This window comes from Drosophila nasuta, chromosome 2R, assembly GCF_023558535.2.
Source record: "Drosophila nasuta strain 15112-1781.00 chromosome 2R, ASM2355853v1, whole genome shotgun sequence".
Taxonomy (NCBI): Eukaryota; Metazoa; Arthropoda; class Insecta; order Diptera; family Drosophilidae; genus Drosophila; species Drosophila nasuta.
Genome location: NC_083456.1, coordinates 21,439,544 through 21,456,034, shown reverse-complemented (window position 1 = coordinate 21,456,034; position 16,491 = coordinate 21,439,544). Strand labels below are relative to the sequence as shown.

The following is a 16,491-nucleotide window of genomic DNA, read 5'->3' as shown; positions in this document are numbered from 1 at the left end:
ACGCTATCAACTCCTGATTCGCATGGAATACTTCAATGGGACAATACGATACGCTGACTACGATAATTTTAAAGTTGACGGAAATGAAGCGGACTACACATTGAGCAGTTTGGGTGAATTTTTTGGCGATGAAGATGGTGAACTCTGGCGCGGCGACAATTTGCGATGGCATGAAGGCTTGAAATTCTCAACGTTCGATAATGAGCATGATCTGTGGAATAAGGAGTGTGCACAGATTCATAAAGGAGGATGGTGGTACAATCATTGCACAGCTAGGTAAATCTTCATAATAGTTTTATTAATTGGCTGAACTTTAATATTTGTTTCCTGTACAGCAATTTAAATGGATTATACTCAATGCACGGCAGCAAATACACACAAATGTATTGGACACACTATGTGCCTCTCAAAAGTGTTCAAATGATGATACGAAAATATCAACCCAAATAATAAAATAATGCTGTTGATTATAATTGTATCAGCTGTCTAACGCACTTTCCGTTTGGATCACAAAAAAGGTCAGCATGTTGACACTGGGCATTCAACCGATGACGTTTGCCTGGCAGATTACTTCATTGTTTACACTACAATAAATCAAATTATAATCGCGAGTAAGAGTAAAAATACAAATCTTCTATGAGGTTTATCGACTAGCTAGTTAATAAACAATTTGAAAGCTTCCGCTCTGTTTTGCTTTTATTCAAAATATGTAGCGGGTATGCCATAGTCGAGTACACTCCACTGTAGCTTTCTTATTTGTTATATCGTATAATTATCAAAATTACGATAGCGATTTTGTTCATGATTTATCTGTTCACGAAATTAATTCTTATAAAAGTTATCAGTTGTACTGGGAGTGGTAGCACGCTCAATAATTTTGCTTATGCAAATCGTTCGTTTTTAAAAAGGAAGTTATTGTAAAAAAAATATTATTCTGAAAGAGAGAATTGTACGAACCTAAAATCACATACTCATGGCATTACAAGCTTTCCTTATATTCTCATTCAGGCATGTGCCCCGTTACTCGTTCCTCGTCGCATTTTCCACTTTCCACTTGGCAAAGTGAGTCAGAGTCAAACGAATGATTTTCCTTTCAAGGAACTCAATATGCGTGTCTGTGTTTAATTAAGATTGAGTTTATGTGTGCGAATGTGAATGGGATTGTGAATATGTGTACGAGAGTATATTCGTATTAAGCCGTGAGTGAGAGTGTGTGTGTATGTGTATGCGTGAGTGTATGAATAAATGTATGAGCGCATGCATTTAATTTAATTTTCATTTCAATTGATTCGATGACTTTACGTTTCATTTCACGTCTCGATGCGATTTCAATTACAATACTCACACACACACAAACACATGTGAGCTCGAGAAGCATTCGACTACAGAAGAGCCAAGGACAAATACGCACCTAGCTTCGTTTGAGGTTGTTTGTCAGTCAACCAAGCTGAATCTCAACTTCAACTTGATTCACGGATTTGCATATTTATTTACCCAATTCGCCAGACTTCGCAGCGATAATCGAAAAACCAGACGGAAAAGGCGACACTCGCCACGAGAGAAGAGAAATGACGAACGAGCTCATTAAGTGGCTGTCAATACAGCGGCAGCTGTCGATGATGGTCGATATGTGAAGGTGCACTTAAGTAACAAGATATATATACTATATATGTGGTATATATGGCCAACAACTCTACTCGACTTAACAACCATTTTTATGCACTGTATTCATTTAATTACGCTACAACATGAATGAAGTCTACTCAGTTTATTATAACTCTTTATGAGCAGAATTTTTTACAACATTGCTTCACTTTAATTATCATCTCCTTAAAGCTGAATCTTTAATCTCCCGCTACTGTAATTTATCCATCAGTTTTGGCTTTTTACTGACTAGAAACTTTCCACAGTTTTTTGCATGGCTTCTACTCAGGGCCAGGCTTAAAAGTTTATCCACAACTTTCAGTGCTAAGTCCGTACTCCGAACGTGGCATGCCACAAAAAAGCAGCCACACAAGCTAGACACCGCTAAAACCACCCACAACCCACATATTTGCCACACAGATTCAGTTATTCAGTTCACTGCCACTCCCACTCCCACTGACACTGACTGCACTGGGTGCATTTAGCATTGCATAGTTTTGGCTGACATTTAACTTTGTCGCTATTGTTACGCATTTTTTGCTGCTGCTGTCGCTGCTGCCTGCAAACGTGATTTGCCATCCTTCGCCATCTAGGCTTTCACTACAACAGTCCCAAATTTTTTTCTATGCGCTGCTTTTGGCAAGGACGTGCTCTGCCTAGCCCCCGAACTCTCTTTCGCTCTCTGTACTTTTTTGGGTAACAAATGCAACGGAAAACCTATTTCCTTTGTAGGATATGAGAAGGAAAATGCTTGTTAGCGCCATACGAGTCACTCACTCTCCCTCTCTCACTCTCTCTCTCTTTCGTGTGTGAGTTTTGCCAATGTCTGTTTGCGGAATGTCATTTGCCATTTGCGATTTGCATGGCACTATTTGCACAACCTTGAACTTGCTGCTACTTCTATACTATACTAGATTACAGGAGGTCGGTCGGTCAGCGGTGAATGGGCGGGGGCAGGTAATTTCAACTTGCAGTCACGTTAAGCTAACAGGGCTAATTTCGAAGCTGCAGCTGACACAAATGAGCACAGGGCCACACAATTTACAGTTAACAGTTGCTGTAGAAGATGACAATTAAAGTTGTCGTCCCGGCCACAGCGACGGCCAAGGGAGAGGAAGTAAAACTTTTAATTGCGCATACGACAGGTGGAACATCAGCAAACAACAAAAAAACAATTTGTGTGCGATGTTATCCATGTCAATTAGTGAAGTGAAATAAATTCACAAATTTCTAGCATTTGCGATTGACAAGTCTTAAAAAAAAAATATCGTTACTAATTAATACAACATTTATTTACGTAAGAGTCAGCCCAGGCTATGTCGAACCTGTGGCCAATGCCTTGTCTCAGTTGTCAGTTGTAAAATTGAATTCAAGTCCCCGTTTCGTTTGGCTTTTCAAAGATTTATAACATAGCTCCGCACGGACACTGGCCATGGCATGCCAATGGCCTCGTATTGATAAGCACAATGCCCGCTGGCCGATCGACTTCGTTCTGTGTATGTGTGTGTGTGTGTGTGTGTGTGTGTGTGTTTGTGTGTGTGCTATGCGCTGTGTGTCAGTGACAGTTACCGATACATATAACGACCCACACACATAGCATATAGAGTATACTCTACACTCGGCACACAACGCTGGCGACAAACTTTTTAATCAAATTTTTTTAACGCAATTTCTTTTCCATACTTTTTTGTTCGACTCGCATACTGAGACATGCCGCTGTTGCATATGCATGCTCAATTGTGTTTGTATTGGCAAAGGACATGCTTTGTGATTTATACACACATCACACTCACCCACACACGCATACACTCATACAGACACAAAGCACACCCAGACATAGAGTGGGTGCGCCTGTAAGCAAACAACAGCTTTTTTTGATTTATGAGCGCTTTGGGTGCCGCCGCCGACGACGACAACAACAATGAACAAGAGCGTTCGAAACAACAACAACAACAACAACAACGACAACAACAAATAGCAAAAGAATCGAACCAACAATAAAGCGACAGCAAAATATATTGAACTCAGAACTTTTAAGCAAGTTCAAACGTGCAAGTCAATAACAAAAAAACAAAAATCGGTAGAAAAAACGGGAGAAATAAATGCTAAATACGGATAAACCATAAGATAGAGCTAAAAACAATTCATTTCGTTAAGCTGTAAATAAGCATTATATGCTTTGAACAATGCACTTCAATATTGTGTGGAAAACTGTTTTTGTTTTTACTTACTTTTCAGAACATTGAAAATAAATAAAACATATTTGTAATATACTGTAATTTAACACACATTTAAACTGAAGTATGCTTCGATATAAATTAATCCTCTGAACAATTTTTTTAAGCTTGAAATTTTATTTATTGCAAAAAAGAACACTCTTCAGTTATTGGTAGTAAGGTAATGTCTATTTTCTTAACGGAATCATCAAATTGTCTATCGATCTTTATGACTCCCACTTGACAAAGACACAAAATGTTATTTATATATATGGTATAACGTAGCACATGAATTTTAATTAAGCATGCCCGCAATTGCTGGCCCAGCTTACCGATGGTCTGGACATGTTTGCTCTGGGTTTTGTGAATGTCAGTGGGAATGAGATTGGCGCAGGCATGCTATTGGACATATGAAATTTTGATTGATGGCTCCCAGAACAGCGAGTGCACTATGGCTTTATCTGACTATCGATTGTCGCTGTCATAAAAACGCTAAAAAACAGAATAAAGAAAGAGGAGAAAATCCAGAAGCGAGGCTTATGCAAATCAAGACATGCCGCACACATCACATTGTTTCCCCGACGCCTGTATCGGTGTTTGTGTGTGTGTGTGTTTGCCCTTCTCCACCCTTCTCCATCCCTGGTCGTATCCACACAACTTGTCAAAACTTGTTGTGCCTTTGATTTTCTTTTTTCTCTTTGGTGTTTTAAAGAAACTACTAGTGGAAAAAATATTGCCAGTGCATATTGCTTTCCGTTGTTTGGCAGCCGAGCACTTGCGGCACTTGCAACAGCCGAGTTGATTTTTGCATATTTTTTGATAGTGACGGCATTAGTCTCCAGTGGGTTGGCACATAAAAGCGCAGTTATAGACTGATTGTCGACACATACATCCAAACCACGTTTGCCATATAAACAGAAACAGATGGCTTCGCACTCTACTAAAATACTAACATACTCACAAATACTCACTATACTATATACTCGTATATATGTCTGGAGGAAAGGAGGAAAGATTTATGTGAGTGACAGTTTCGGGTATTCTAAATAACCTGCAATTGGTCTTTAATGTTTGAATTTTAAATATTATTGGTAAGTTACGAATGTTTATTGAATGGAATTTTCATAGAATTAAATGAACATTTATTTGATTCGCTATTTAATTTAAATCTATTGTTAATATTCATGTTTTAATTTAATATTCCAATTATATTATTATGTCTACAATATATATATTTACCATTAGTGACTTCTTACATTCGCCAAAGATTTTATTATACTACAATCTGAGTATTTCGCACAATCAACTTGGCATAAGTTCGCTGGAGAAAACAATACGAGACGAGGGAGGACTTTTGCCGCATTGGTGTTGCCTGCAATAGAAACCACTGAAGTGGCAACTTTGAGAGGCGAGAGTGAACTGCACATTGTACACCTTGTGCATAGTTTTAGGTATAGCTATAGGTATAGGTCTAAAATAATTGCCTGCACTTTAAGTGTGCCATTAGTACTAAATTACAGACAGCAACCAGCCCAGCCAGCAGCTACCAACAGCTGCAGCAAGCCAGCTAACGGCGCGGTCTAATTACGCGCCAAAACTGGAAAATGTGTAAAGCTGGTGGGAGAGAGAGCGAGAGAGAGAGAGAGAGAGAGAGAGAGAGACTGGGGCAGAGAAAGGCGTTTACCTGCCTAGCACCCATTCATGCATCCTCTCACTGCTGCAGCTCATCCCGCGTGGCATCAGCAGTAGCTGGAAAAGTAAAGTGCGCTAATGGCAATTAGAAGTTTACCGAGTGCAGTCAAAAATTGTAACGGCTGCCTCGCATAGCTGCATTATTGAACATTCTGCTAATTGCCGTATAATTATTGCAGTTAAAAAATTTAGCACGATTTCCAGCTGCCTCTTTGAGCTGGCAGAGACAGACAGTGCCCCAAAAAGACCCGAAATACTTGACCGTATAAGCACACATTGAGCACAATTTGCAGCACAAACTCGCACATATTCATATATGTAAATTACGTATACGCAATGTTTGAGCCAAGCCACAAACATTTGCATTGACCCCAGATCGGACAATCCTGCAAACAGACAGCATTGCGTCCGTGCAGTAGCTTCAGCTAATCTAAATATTTTGGCAAAATCTTATAATTAAGAAAAGCATTTTGGTTGAGTGGTTTTAATGAAAAACAAATACGGGAGTTTACACATACATACATATATCTAAGCAATTCAGTTCCCATGCCCTACAGACATTCAACTGAGGCTTATGACAATAACCACAACCTGTCTATTAATCTAATTTAATATTAAAATTCTTAAGGCTTTTTTAATTGCCGTATAAAGTATTCATTCAAAGTATTCGGTTGACAAAGTGCAAAGTTACTACAAAGTCAATAAAGATTATATTTAAATATTAAATGTTAATTCTTATATTAATTTGCAAAAATTGTTTGGCTTGCAATTGAGGTCGATTAAAAAAAATGCATTATGCGTAGCGATAATTGACTAAAGTTCACTGCAACATCAAATCCTTCAAGAAATGTGTCACGCCATAAAGTATGCAACGTTGTCGACTTTCGAGCTGCTTATAATTACGCCTTAATTGAACCATACCTTCGTCGTCGTCGCCGTCGTCGTCGTCGTCCACGTCTACGTCGTACTCTCCATCGTTTTCTTCGTTCCCTGCCACAACTCGCACGTGAGCAAGTTAATGATGCAATCGTTTACAAGCCTTTGACACGACATTCCCGGGTTACGCCCGATTGCACCCGGAACTTAATTTGCAATCTGTTAAAGTTTTGGACTCATTTTTCAGGCATTCAGCGAAGGGATTTCAGACTGAGACAGAGAGAGAGAGCGAGCGAGAGAGACAGAGCTATAGGTTATCTGCATGTGCATAATCTGGCACAAGTTTATTAAAACATTTGCATGGAACAGTTGCAGGTTTGAACCAAAGTCAGTAACTCCTAGCTTATAACTGGCAACTGGTAATTTAGAGCCATCTGTTTGGTCACGCCCACAAATTGTATTATATCAAATATTTTATTACAGTCAAAAAGTTGAATATATATGCAATTTTTTGGGTGGGCTGGGATGCACATTAACCCGTTTTGTTGGCCGGCTTCTAAAGTTACCTTTTTCAAACTATTTAGCATAACGATGGGGGCTCATTATGAGGCCATGGGTCCAACGGTCGGTCCTGACAGCCAGCCAACTTTATTTGCACCATGCATTTGGCTCAACCGATTCCAGGGCGTTCCTCCCAAAAACTGTTGGAGTTGGAGGTGAAAACTGAACGTTGGCGTCCTGGGCGCCAGGCACGTAAAATATGCGCAGTTGTACACGGGCAGTGTATGCCAGAGATCACTTGACTATAAACGAGATTAAAAATTCAATTACGTTGGAGTTGGAAGCTGAACCTGAAACTGCAGCGAGTGCACAGCGCAGCGAATGGGGAAAAAAAACGAAAAAATAAAAATAAAAATCTAACAAGCGAGCCAGAAGTTTTTCCCAACAAAAAAGACAAACGCTCTGGACCTGGCCAAGTGAGTTGCTTTCAAGTCAAAGCGTACGCCACACGGAGTATAGTATAGGAAGCTGGACGCAGGAGCACTAGAAGTGGTCAGTGCCGGCGACGTTGTCGCAGCCAACGGAAGTTGACAACAATTTATGTGCCTGAAACGGATACAATTTACAAGCCGGGCGCGGTGTGTAGTACGTGTAACTAGAAGGCAGCCACCAGGTAGAGGAAGCGATTCAAGAGGGAGAAAGAGCGTATGGTGATGGGGCACATTGGCTCTGCAGGTGTGGCCGGTGCAAACTTCAAACGGAATTTTGTGTGTGAGTACTTAGTGCAAAGTGGCCAGTGCGACTTTTTTGGCCACCCGGTTGTTAGTGGCAACTCCCACACCCACTAACAGAGTGAAAGAGAGAGCGAGACAACCTAAAAGCGGGAGAGAGCGATACAGAAAAAAGCGAATGTAGCATTTGAATTCAGTTTCAAAGTTAAAGTTGATAAAAAGCCAGTGATTTAGGGGCACATGTTCTGGCAACAACCGACACATGTAGCACTGTCAACCAAGCGTAAGGCAAAAAAACGAATGAAAAGAAAAATAAATTCGATACAAAAACCTGTCTGCAATTAAGATAAAGTTTTGACTTGTTAATTTCCATCAACTTTCCCAGCTCAAACGAACTGTGAATAAATTCAGCAACAAGAATATAAACAAACGAGTGAGTGCTGTGTATAAATTCATTGCATTCGTTTAATATATTTCAATGTCAATTCGATTAATGTTACGTATACGCACCAAACAAGCAACCGCTGTGGGCACTTTGCTTCAATTGCTGTTATTTTGTTTGTCGCAGAGCTATATTAAACATTTCCCACACATGCACAATCCAAATTAAGCGCGCTACTTCACAGTAATTCATAGAGTAGGTTGATTAGATTAAACAGGTTTTTAGCTTAAATATATATTTAGATTGAATAATGAGTTAATTTATGACGTGTTATGACATAAAACTTGTTGTTGTTTATTTAAATTTTTAGATTGATTATTTGTTTTTTCTGAAATAACTTAATTCATTGTGTTTCATTACTTTTTGATTACTTCTATTTATTAAATGTATTATGTTTATTCGTAGATAAGTAGTCGATAAGAACTATCTCATCTATTCTCGCAGCTTTGTACTACTCAGAGAAGGTCAATTACCTTTTATCTTGGCCTACAAAATTTCAGTATACAATCCGTTTTTCTATTCTGCTTATTTATAACCGTGCTTTTAAAGTTTTTATTGTGAAAACATCTTATCAGACTGTATGGCCCCAATAAGTGACAGATAATTTCACAATACAGCAATTCAATTTAATACGATTACTTAATTGGTAGCAACTATAAAATTGATAACAAATTGATAATTTTGTAAGTTTAAATGTCCCTAATGCTTCTTTTGCTTATCAGTTCGTTTTGGTTTAGTTGCAAAGACTTTGCTAAGCAGCCAACAGCTCAGCTTGACCAGCACAACAAGTGCTAGAAGCGGCAGTCCAACCAGCACCGCCGAGGTATCCCAGCCATGCAGTTGGAAGAAATTCAAATCTCGCGATGTCGCCCTCATATGTGGAGCTCCCTTGTGGCGGATCACGTATTCCGTCCACCAAACTGCACGTTCCAGCGATGATTCTGGCTGATCGCGATAGCGTTCTGAGATGAGGGCGGCAGAATTTCCATAGCTCGGCGTGGTCAGCAGAGTGTTGATGGTTTTCTCCAACTCGGCCTGCTTTAGGTTCTGCAGATCTAATCCCAGTCCAAAGCCCATGCGCTCAGCGCGTTTGACGTTCATGAACTGATCGTAGAAAACGGGCATACCCAAAATGGGTTTGCCAAAGTAAACACTTTCAATGGTACTCAGAAGTCCACCGTGACTGATGAAAAGCTTAACATTTTTGTGAGCCAGAATGTCCGGTTGCGGGAACCATTTGCTGAGGAACACATTGTCCGGCTTGTTGGGCATGTTGTCATCCTCAAATTTCCAAAGCACACGTTGCTTGAGACCTCCAAACACTTTCAATAAAGTATCACGCGTTTCCTGTGGCAAATCTTTGCTCTTCACATTCGATCCCAATGAGAAATAAATGACACCATCACGCGAACTCTCAATAAACTGTTTGATATCCTCCGGCAGTGGCTTCGGCTTGTGAGCAATGTGAATTCCGCCCACTTCAATCATGTTGGGCAAATAGGGTCGTGGATAACTCAGAGTAAAATGCTGGCCCAGTAACATGAAATCAAAACTATCCAAGACTTCATCGAGTGTCTTCTTCGCATTGGGGAAGTATTTGGCATACTGCTTTTGCATAGCTGGCGAGTGGATCCAGTAATGAGCTGCTCTTTCTACCCAAACTTCCCATTTGTTACTAAGACGTTCCAAAAATGTCATTGGATTCGAAAGAGGCAATGTGGGCAGTGGATTATAGGAAAACGGCGATATATTTCCCATATGAAGATCAATACGATAATCATTGCCATAGCTTGAGAAACCAATGAGCGATGCATTGAAATGTTGGGCCAGTCCAAATAAAGATTCTGTCTGCACCATCTCGGCCAAGACAACATCGAACTTTTCGCCGGAATGCATCAATTTCTGAACAGCTGGCTCAGAGAGAACACAATCACAGATATTTTCAATCATCTCTGAGAAGAATTTCTGTTGTGCCCAAACGCCAGAAATATTCATACCCGCAAGCATTTCTATAAATGAATAGAATATTAGTATTATTTTAAATCAAAATGTTTGTTTATTATTTACCATCGTAATGATCATTAATTTTGGGAGCAAGTATAAATCTAACATTGGGAACAGGTTTGTTCTCAAAGGGGCTGATGACGGTCACTTCATGTCCACGGGCTGCCAATGCTTTGAAGTACGACTCAACAAAAATATACTGGGAACGACCCGGAAAACCTAAAGTCAGCAATATTTTCGCCCCCTGCGTCTGCGGCGCAAGGTGGAAAAGACCTAGCAAGGTCAGTAACAATAGCGGCAATAGTTTCATGATGAGCTTTTGTTTGTGTAACTCGTTTGATCTCACAACATCAACATCACAACATCAACTGAGCTCTCATTCGCTACAAACGCAAGTTTTATAGCAAATAACTAGTTGTCTCTCTGGCTCGAGCTTTTCGCTGATAAGCAAGCTTTCGGTTTGACGAAAAAATATGTCTAATCACGCTTACGGAATCTACCCGCTAGCAAAGTTTGCTGATCAGCTTTTTACTTGCAATCATGATGTCAGCTATTTTTTCACGGCACGGGCTTTGGTTATTAAATAGGCAAGAGTATGAAAGAGAGCGATCTGTTTTTTTAAAGTGGGTGTTTCCCTTGCTCTTAAATACATTTTATTGGTAATTACATTGTGGGCTGAATAAAACAATTTGAAATTACATAAAATACTAAAAGTATTTTATTTAATATCCATTACAAAAGGAATTTCCTTCAATAAAAGAATTGTAGATAAGATAGACTTAAAAAATTGCAAGCTTATGGGCAAACATTTCATCATTCATGAAAAAACTTAATCGGATAGTAACCTATCAGGCGTTACTTTTCATCAGCTCTTATCACATCATTATTTACCTTATATTAGCAGTAGTAAAAACAGCACAAGTTCTCCAAGTGGAAACATGCAAAGAACACTTTAAATGTTTAATCAATCACTACGTGAACTAATATATAAATTTTGCCAAAAGTACATTTGAAATTAGCATCCAAGACGCTCACGAATTAGCCTTAAAGTTGATCATATTTTTAAAGAACTTCTGAAGACGAGGACAAAAGTGCTAGGTAAATTCCCCAAAGTGAGTGCGTGCGAAGTGCAGGCCAAACAAACGAAGGTAAAGCAGGCAACTAAAAACAAAACGCAAAAACAGGAAACAGGACGACACAAATACCACACCAGACCACACCATAGAGACCATCGGATGGTCCAATGCAGCAGTAGGCGGCCATCTGGAAGTGGGCTGTGGCCAATGCGCGTGAAACTGGCCAAGCAGAAGAGCTGTTGCTGTTGCTGGAGCTGTAGCATCCAACGATGCCTAAGAAAAGAAATTATTTGCTTAAGCGACGGTAAAGGACCTTGTCCGGGTTTCCTTTCGCCAGCAATGCTAACAGGAAAAACGGAGCAAAAAAAACAGAACACAAAGTAACGAAGAACAGAAAAAAACAAAATATTAAACTTTTATGCTCGCAAAAATGTTAAGTGTATGTCCGGCGGGAAAAATTGTTACTGTTAATTTATAAATAAGGTCGAGCTGTTGTGGGTTGCTGATGGAACACCCACACACACACACAGCTCTTCCACCCTCATGCTCGTTCTTGCTCTTGTTCTCATCTTCATCTCAACCCCTGGCAGCGAACGGAGTGGTCTATTTGTTTTCACTTAAATTTTATTTGCCTTCTTGCGCACATTTTCACTCCTTTTTCACGAATTTTGTGTTTGCGTCTTGTTCCTGTCGTTGTTGTTGTTGCTGTTGCTGTTGCTGTTACCGCTGTTGCTGTGCTTTCATCGGGTTTTTCCTTTTGTCGCCTATTATGCTTTGCCTTGCCTTGTTACTTAATTCAATTAAGTTGCCTGATTATTTTCACCAAAAAAATAAAAATAAATATGAATACAAAGCGTACCACAAATTTAAAAGGGAATGAGTTCACCTTCTTCTTATGTTTTGGTTTTTTTATTCTTCTTGTCCCAATTCGGTTTACAATTCTTTTTATTTTTTCCTTAAATGGAATCATTGTTGTAAACGAACGCTCTACAAGTGCTTAGGGATGAGTTTTTGGTCCATTGTCGACTCTAAGTCACTTATATAAATATCCACAGTTAAAAAAGGTGTCTTTAGCCGCATGTGGCCAACTTCCTAGCAACAAGTTTAATCAAAAGAATAACTCAAAACAACAGGATGCTTTGAGGAATATAGAATGGAGAAATAGAGACTGCAAGTGGTGAATTTTATGATCAAGTGTCTGGACTATTATTAGTCAGGCTTATGTTGCTAGGAGTCCAAGATAAAAGATATGGCTTCTACAGGTGCGCTGTTGACAAGGCTTTAAGCATTGTTTGGAAAAAGCATTTGGCGCACATGTCTGGCCAAACACAAATAGCAATAGCAACAGCAAATAGCAAAGACAGCAAAGTCGGCAACTACTGGCAAAAACAACAGAGGATTTTCAAGGAAAATACCCAAATGGCATTGGAACAATTTGTGAATCAACGAAAATCATTTTTCATTTGTTTTCATTTCCGTTGTATGATGCATAGTTTGTGAGCTCTACCAAGTGCGTGTGTCAGACTTGACAAAATGTTAAGTGACAGTTGCGTGTTGCATAGTCTGCAGTTTCAGGTGTAACTGAAGCTGCATTCTGGCAACTCGCTCAAGCAGATACAATTCTTGAAATTTCTGATAGGAACAGAAACTAAAGCAAAGAAGAAGACAGAGAACAAAAAAAAAAACTAGAAAACGAAATGCCAGACAACACTGACAATTGACTTTTATTGCTGTTGACAGGCGAACGGATTGCACTGGGCATTGCATTGGTAAGATGCAAGTTCAGATTCCCCAGTAGCGACTTTGTCAATTCCCAGCTATTACGTTTTACTTAACATTTCAGCAAATTACGCACCATTGTCTATGGCCTGAGAGTTGGGCTCGCAGCCATCCAGTTGCAATTTTTCGACATTTCCTTTTATTATTGCTCACTTTTTTTTGCTTTTTGTCTTTTCCAATGCGGACGCATTGACATTTTTGAAGGGGCGTTGCCTTTTTGGCCGGATATGGACAAGCACCCGTGCACTTACGCCAATGACAATTGCATAAGCACAATTTCCGGATTTCACAAAAATATCTAGACCAAGATGATGGCATTGGTGTTGCCAGCAAAAGCTTCCGAATAGCTCAAGCTAAAAGCAAAAATTAACTTCATCAAGTCGCGCAAAGAATACTCTAATTTCGTTGTAAAAATTATATTTTGATATTTTCCACAGTGAAATTAATTTTGTTATGTTATTTAAAATAAATACTCGTTGCTTTATAAAATAAGAGTTATTAATAATATTTAAAGAAGAGTATACTTTTAATATAATTTTCCTTTTCAGAGAAAGCAAACTTCAAGCAATATTAATATTAATCTAAATTATTTCTTTGCTTTGATATTCAGCACTATATTGATATTGTTTCTTAGTGTTTTCTTTCAAGTAAGTTGTAAAACAAAGTAAGGTTACTCTCAAAGTAATTGGAATCACTTTTCTCTATATTACATGCAACAGGAAATTAAAAAGCGCTCTCGCTGTGCAATGACTATGACTATGAACTTGTCTGTGTGTATGTGTATGTGTGTGTGTGTGTGTGTTTGTGTTTGTGTAAGACCTTCAGCCTGCAAGTATGCTACAAATTTATGCGTACGTCTTAATCAAGTGTGGATGGTACACACGGCGGCGGCCACAAGTATGCTGCAAATTTATGTGCATCGTGTTGAAGGTGAACTGAGAACAAGAAGTAAAAGATGCCGAACATGAGCCAAAGTAGCATACAACTATACTTGCTGCCTTTGGGGCGTGTAAGAGGCAGTTTGCTTGGCTTAAAGCAAGTATTTGCTAAAGCACAATTCGCCTCTCATTGTTTCTTATCCATTTTTGTTGCGCTCGACTGCGTCCGCACTTCAGAGACTGGTCTCCGTATCGGACCTCAAGCTCAGGGAGTTCAACGGCGTTCAGCTACAGTTCAAGAATTTTTTTACGCTCGTTCGTTTTGTGTTCACGTTATAATCCATCCGGGGAATAATTATTGTGTACATACTCGTATTATGATAGTGGCATAAAAACCAAGGGTTTATCGTTGACTTGATGGACATAGGGCGCCATTCAACGAATGAATCCGCCAGCCGCCGACGCCGCCGCCTTGAGTCGCAAGCCAGCGAAGATGGGCAATAAATTTGCGTATTTTTAAGTGCTGCTCACTGAAAGGTTATTTACGTTGGAAAGTAACTACTCAGAGCATGGAGCGCATTGGGTTTTTTTCGTTTTTTTTTCGGTGGATACTTCACTCAATAAACAAGCTTAAATCGCTAGCTAAAGGACGAGCGAATAACTGCGTTGAAAGAACTCTCAAGTATCTCTACTTAACAACTGTTTTGCTTTAATGCCCATAGATCATCATGAATTATATTTTTGCTACTCTTTAAGACTGACGCTCATAATTTTCTGGCCCACTAAATGGAGTCATTTACTTGCACGCAGAGGGGCCGCGGGCAATAGGCAGTAGGTAGGTATAGGAAACTGAAAAATTAAATCTAATTATGTGCGGCTAACAGCTTCAGCCACAACAGCAGCCAGCAGAGAATGGTGCAGTTTTCGCAGTTGGTCAACGTAGCCGACTTTGCTTTCTTTTTACTCAACTGACCCGCACAAATGCGGCTATTGACGGAAACAATGCGGATAAAAGCGACGCTGCATGCAATCAAACAGGCCAAACAGGGTCGGACCATTCCAAGTGCCAGATGCAAGGTGGTGGTAGGTGGCGGTTGCCAGGTGCCAGGTGCGCCAGTTGACTAACAGTTGGCTCTAATGCAACGTCATTGGAGCGCAGCGATGGCAGTAAGTGAGAAACAAAAGAGCTTAGTGGATGGAAGGAAAAACAAAACAGAATTAAAACAAGAAGATGTAGATGGGAGCTGAAACTGAAGCTGGAATTCTGTGGAAGGAGTCATGAGGCAGGAGCAAACTGTGGCCGAGTTATTGCCTGCAGTTAGACGCACTTGGTGGGGTGTGCAAAGCCGGTAGTAGGAAGAAAAAAAATCCATATTTATACACAAAAGGGGGCTCAGTTTCATTATGGTGATGCTGCTGAGCGTAGTGGGTGTGGCTCAGTTACTTACGGCTCAATGGCGCTGGAACTCGTGTGGCGCAATTGCGGTAAAATATGTTTGCACAAAAGGAAATCGCCAAAGCCACGTGTGCGGGAAATGCTGAATTTGTCTGCCGGGCACACTAAAACAAAGCTGCACTCGTGGGTGTCCTGGTCAATTGCATGGGCACCAACAATTGCCAAACGTTCAACACATTCCAGAAATCGTATTTGCTGTTAAAGATTAACATTTTTCATTTAAGGAGCATTAAAATAACTTCCACAAATATGAAATAATTTTTGTTGTACAAATATTTTGAAGTGTTATGAGCAGATTAGTTGGGCATTTAATAAAGTTATTATTAAACTTAGCATCATAATAAGATGACATTTATATAACATATTTCTTATAAAAATATTGTTAACAACAAATATTAATTCTTATATTAGCTTTAGATTAAAATTAATAAAACGCTTTTTGAGCGAGAGTTTGTCTATCGGAATTCATATAAATGTGCACTATTTCTTTTCAAGTATTATGGCAATATGGCTGCCGGAACGCCAGAAACTATGCTATGCTATATGTCCAACTATGGCGGCACTTCCGTTGCCGCTGCCGTTACTGCTGCTGCAGTTGTCTCTTCGCATCCTTTTCGTTGTCCACATCGTCATCGCTGTCGTCGTCGTCGTCGTCGTTGTCGGCATCGTCGTCGACGTCTGGACTGGACTGGACTTTTGGGAATATTATTGAAAAGTTTTACCGCAAGCTGTGCTGAGGCTGCAGCAGCAACGGCGCAATGGCAGCAAAAAACAAACGTATTGTTCGCTAGCTTCTGCAAAAACGAGGATTAACATTCTTTTTTCTTGTTTTTTTGTGTTGCGCAAAGTTTCAGTTTTGTTGCAACTTTGGCCACAGACACCACCGATACCACAGTGCCACAGACAGCAGCATGCTCGTTCAGTTCTGCCCACCACACTTAACGGGGCAGTACATAAATTTTCTCAGCAATTTTCAAGCATTTTCCCACTGCAGCTGCATTTACTTTGCGCCCCAATCAGACAACAAGTCGACAAAGTAAAAACTTAAAATGACAAGAGCCAAACGAAACTCCAATGCGCTTCGCAGCAAATGAAGAACTCCCAAAACAAAATCATATGGAACATATTTATTTTAATACAAAGTACCATAAAGCTAGCTTACTAATGTATAATATAATTATGTACTATAATAAAGT

The 16,491-nt window shown here is 39.7% G+C and overlaps 2 protein-coding genes across 2 annotated transcripts; one reads left to right on the top strand and one right to left on the bottom strand.

The window, feature by feature from the left end:
* On the top strand, positions 1-450 carry LOC132785148 (angiopoietin-related protein 2-like). Its single transcript, XM_060791141.1, has 2 exons — positions 1-276; positions 336-450. Exons 1-2 carry the CDS (start codon positions 23-25, stop codon positions 448-450), a joined length of 369 nt encoding a protein of 122 aa, XP_060647124.1. The 5' UTR covers positions 1-22.
* A 7,655-nt stretch (positions 451-8,105) lies between these two features.
* LOC132786697 (UDP-glucosyltransferase 2) lies at positions 8,106-10,460 on the bottom strand. The gene is made up of 2 exons (XM_060793304.1): positions 10,170-10,460; positions 8,106-10,111 (listed from the first exon to the last, which is right to left on the bottom strand). Exons 1-2 carry the CDS (start codon positions 10,414-10,416, stop codon positions 8,802-8,804), a joined length of 1,557 nt encoding a protein of 518 aa, XP_060649287.1. The 5' UTR covers positions 10,417-10,460; the 3' UTR covers positions 8,106-8,801.
* Between the last annotated feature and the right edge of the window lie 6,031 nt (positions 10,461-16,491).

Excerpts from the sequence above, each read along its gene's own strand:
- LOC132785148 (XM_060791141.1), top strand. The coding sequence starts at position 23 with ATGGAATACTTCAATGGGACAATACGATACGCTGACTACGATAATTTT. Across the intron at positions 277-335 it reads TACAATCATTGCACAGCTAG|CAATTTAAATGGATTATACT; the intron begins GTAAATCTTCAT and ends TTTCCTGTACAG.
- LOC132786697 (XM_060793304.1), bottom strand. The coding sequence starts at position 10,416 with ATGAAACTATTGCCGCTATTGTTACTGACCTTGCTAGGTCTTTTCCAC. Across the intron at positions 10,112-10,169 it reads AATTAATGATCATTACGATG|AAATGCTTGCGGGTATGAAT; the intron begins GTAAATAATAAA and ends ATTCATTTATAG.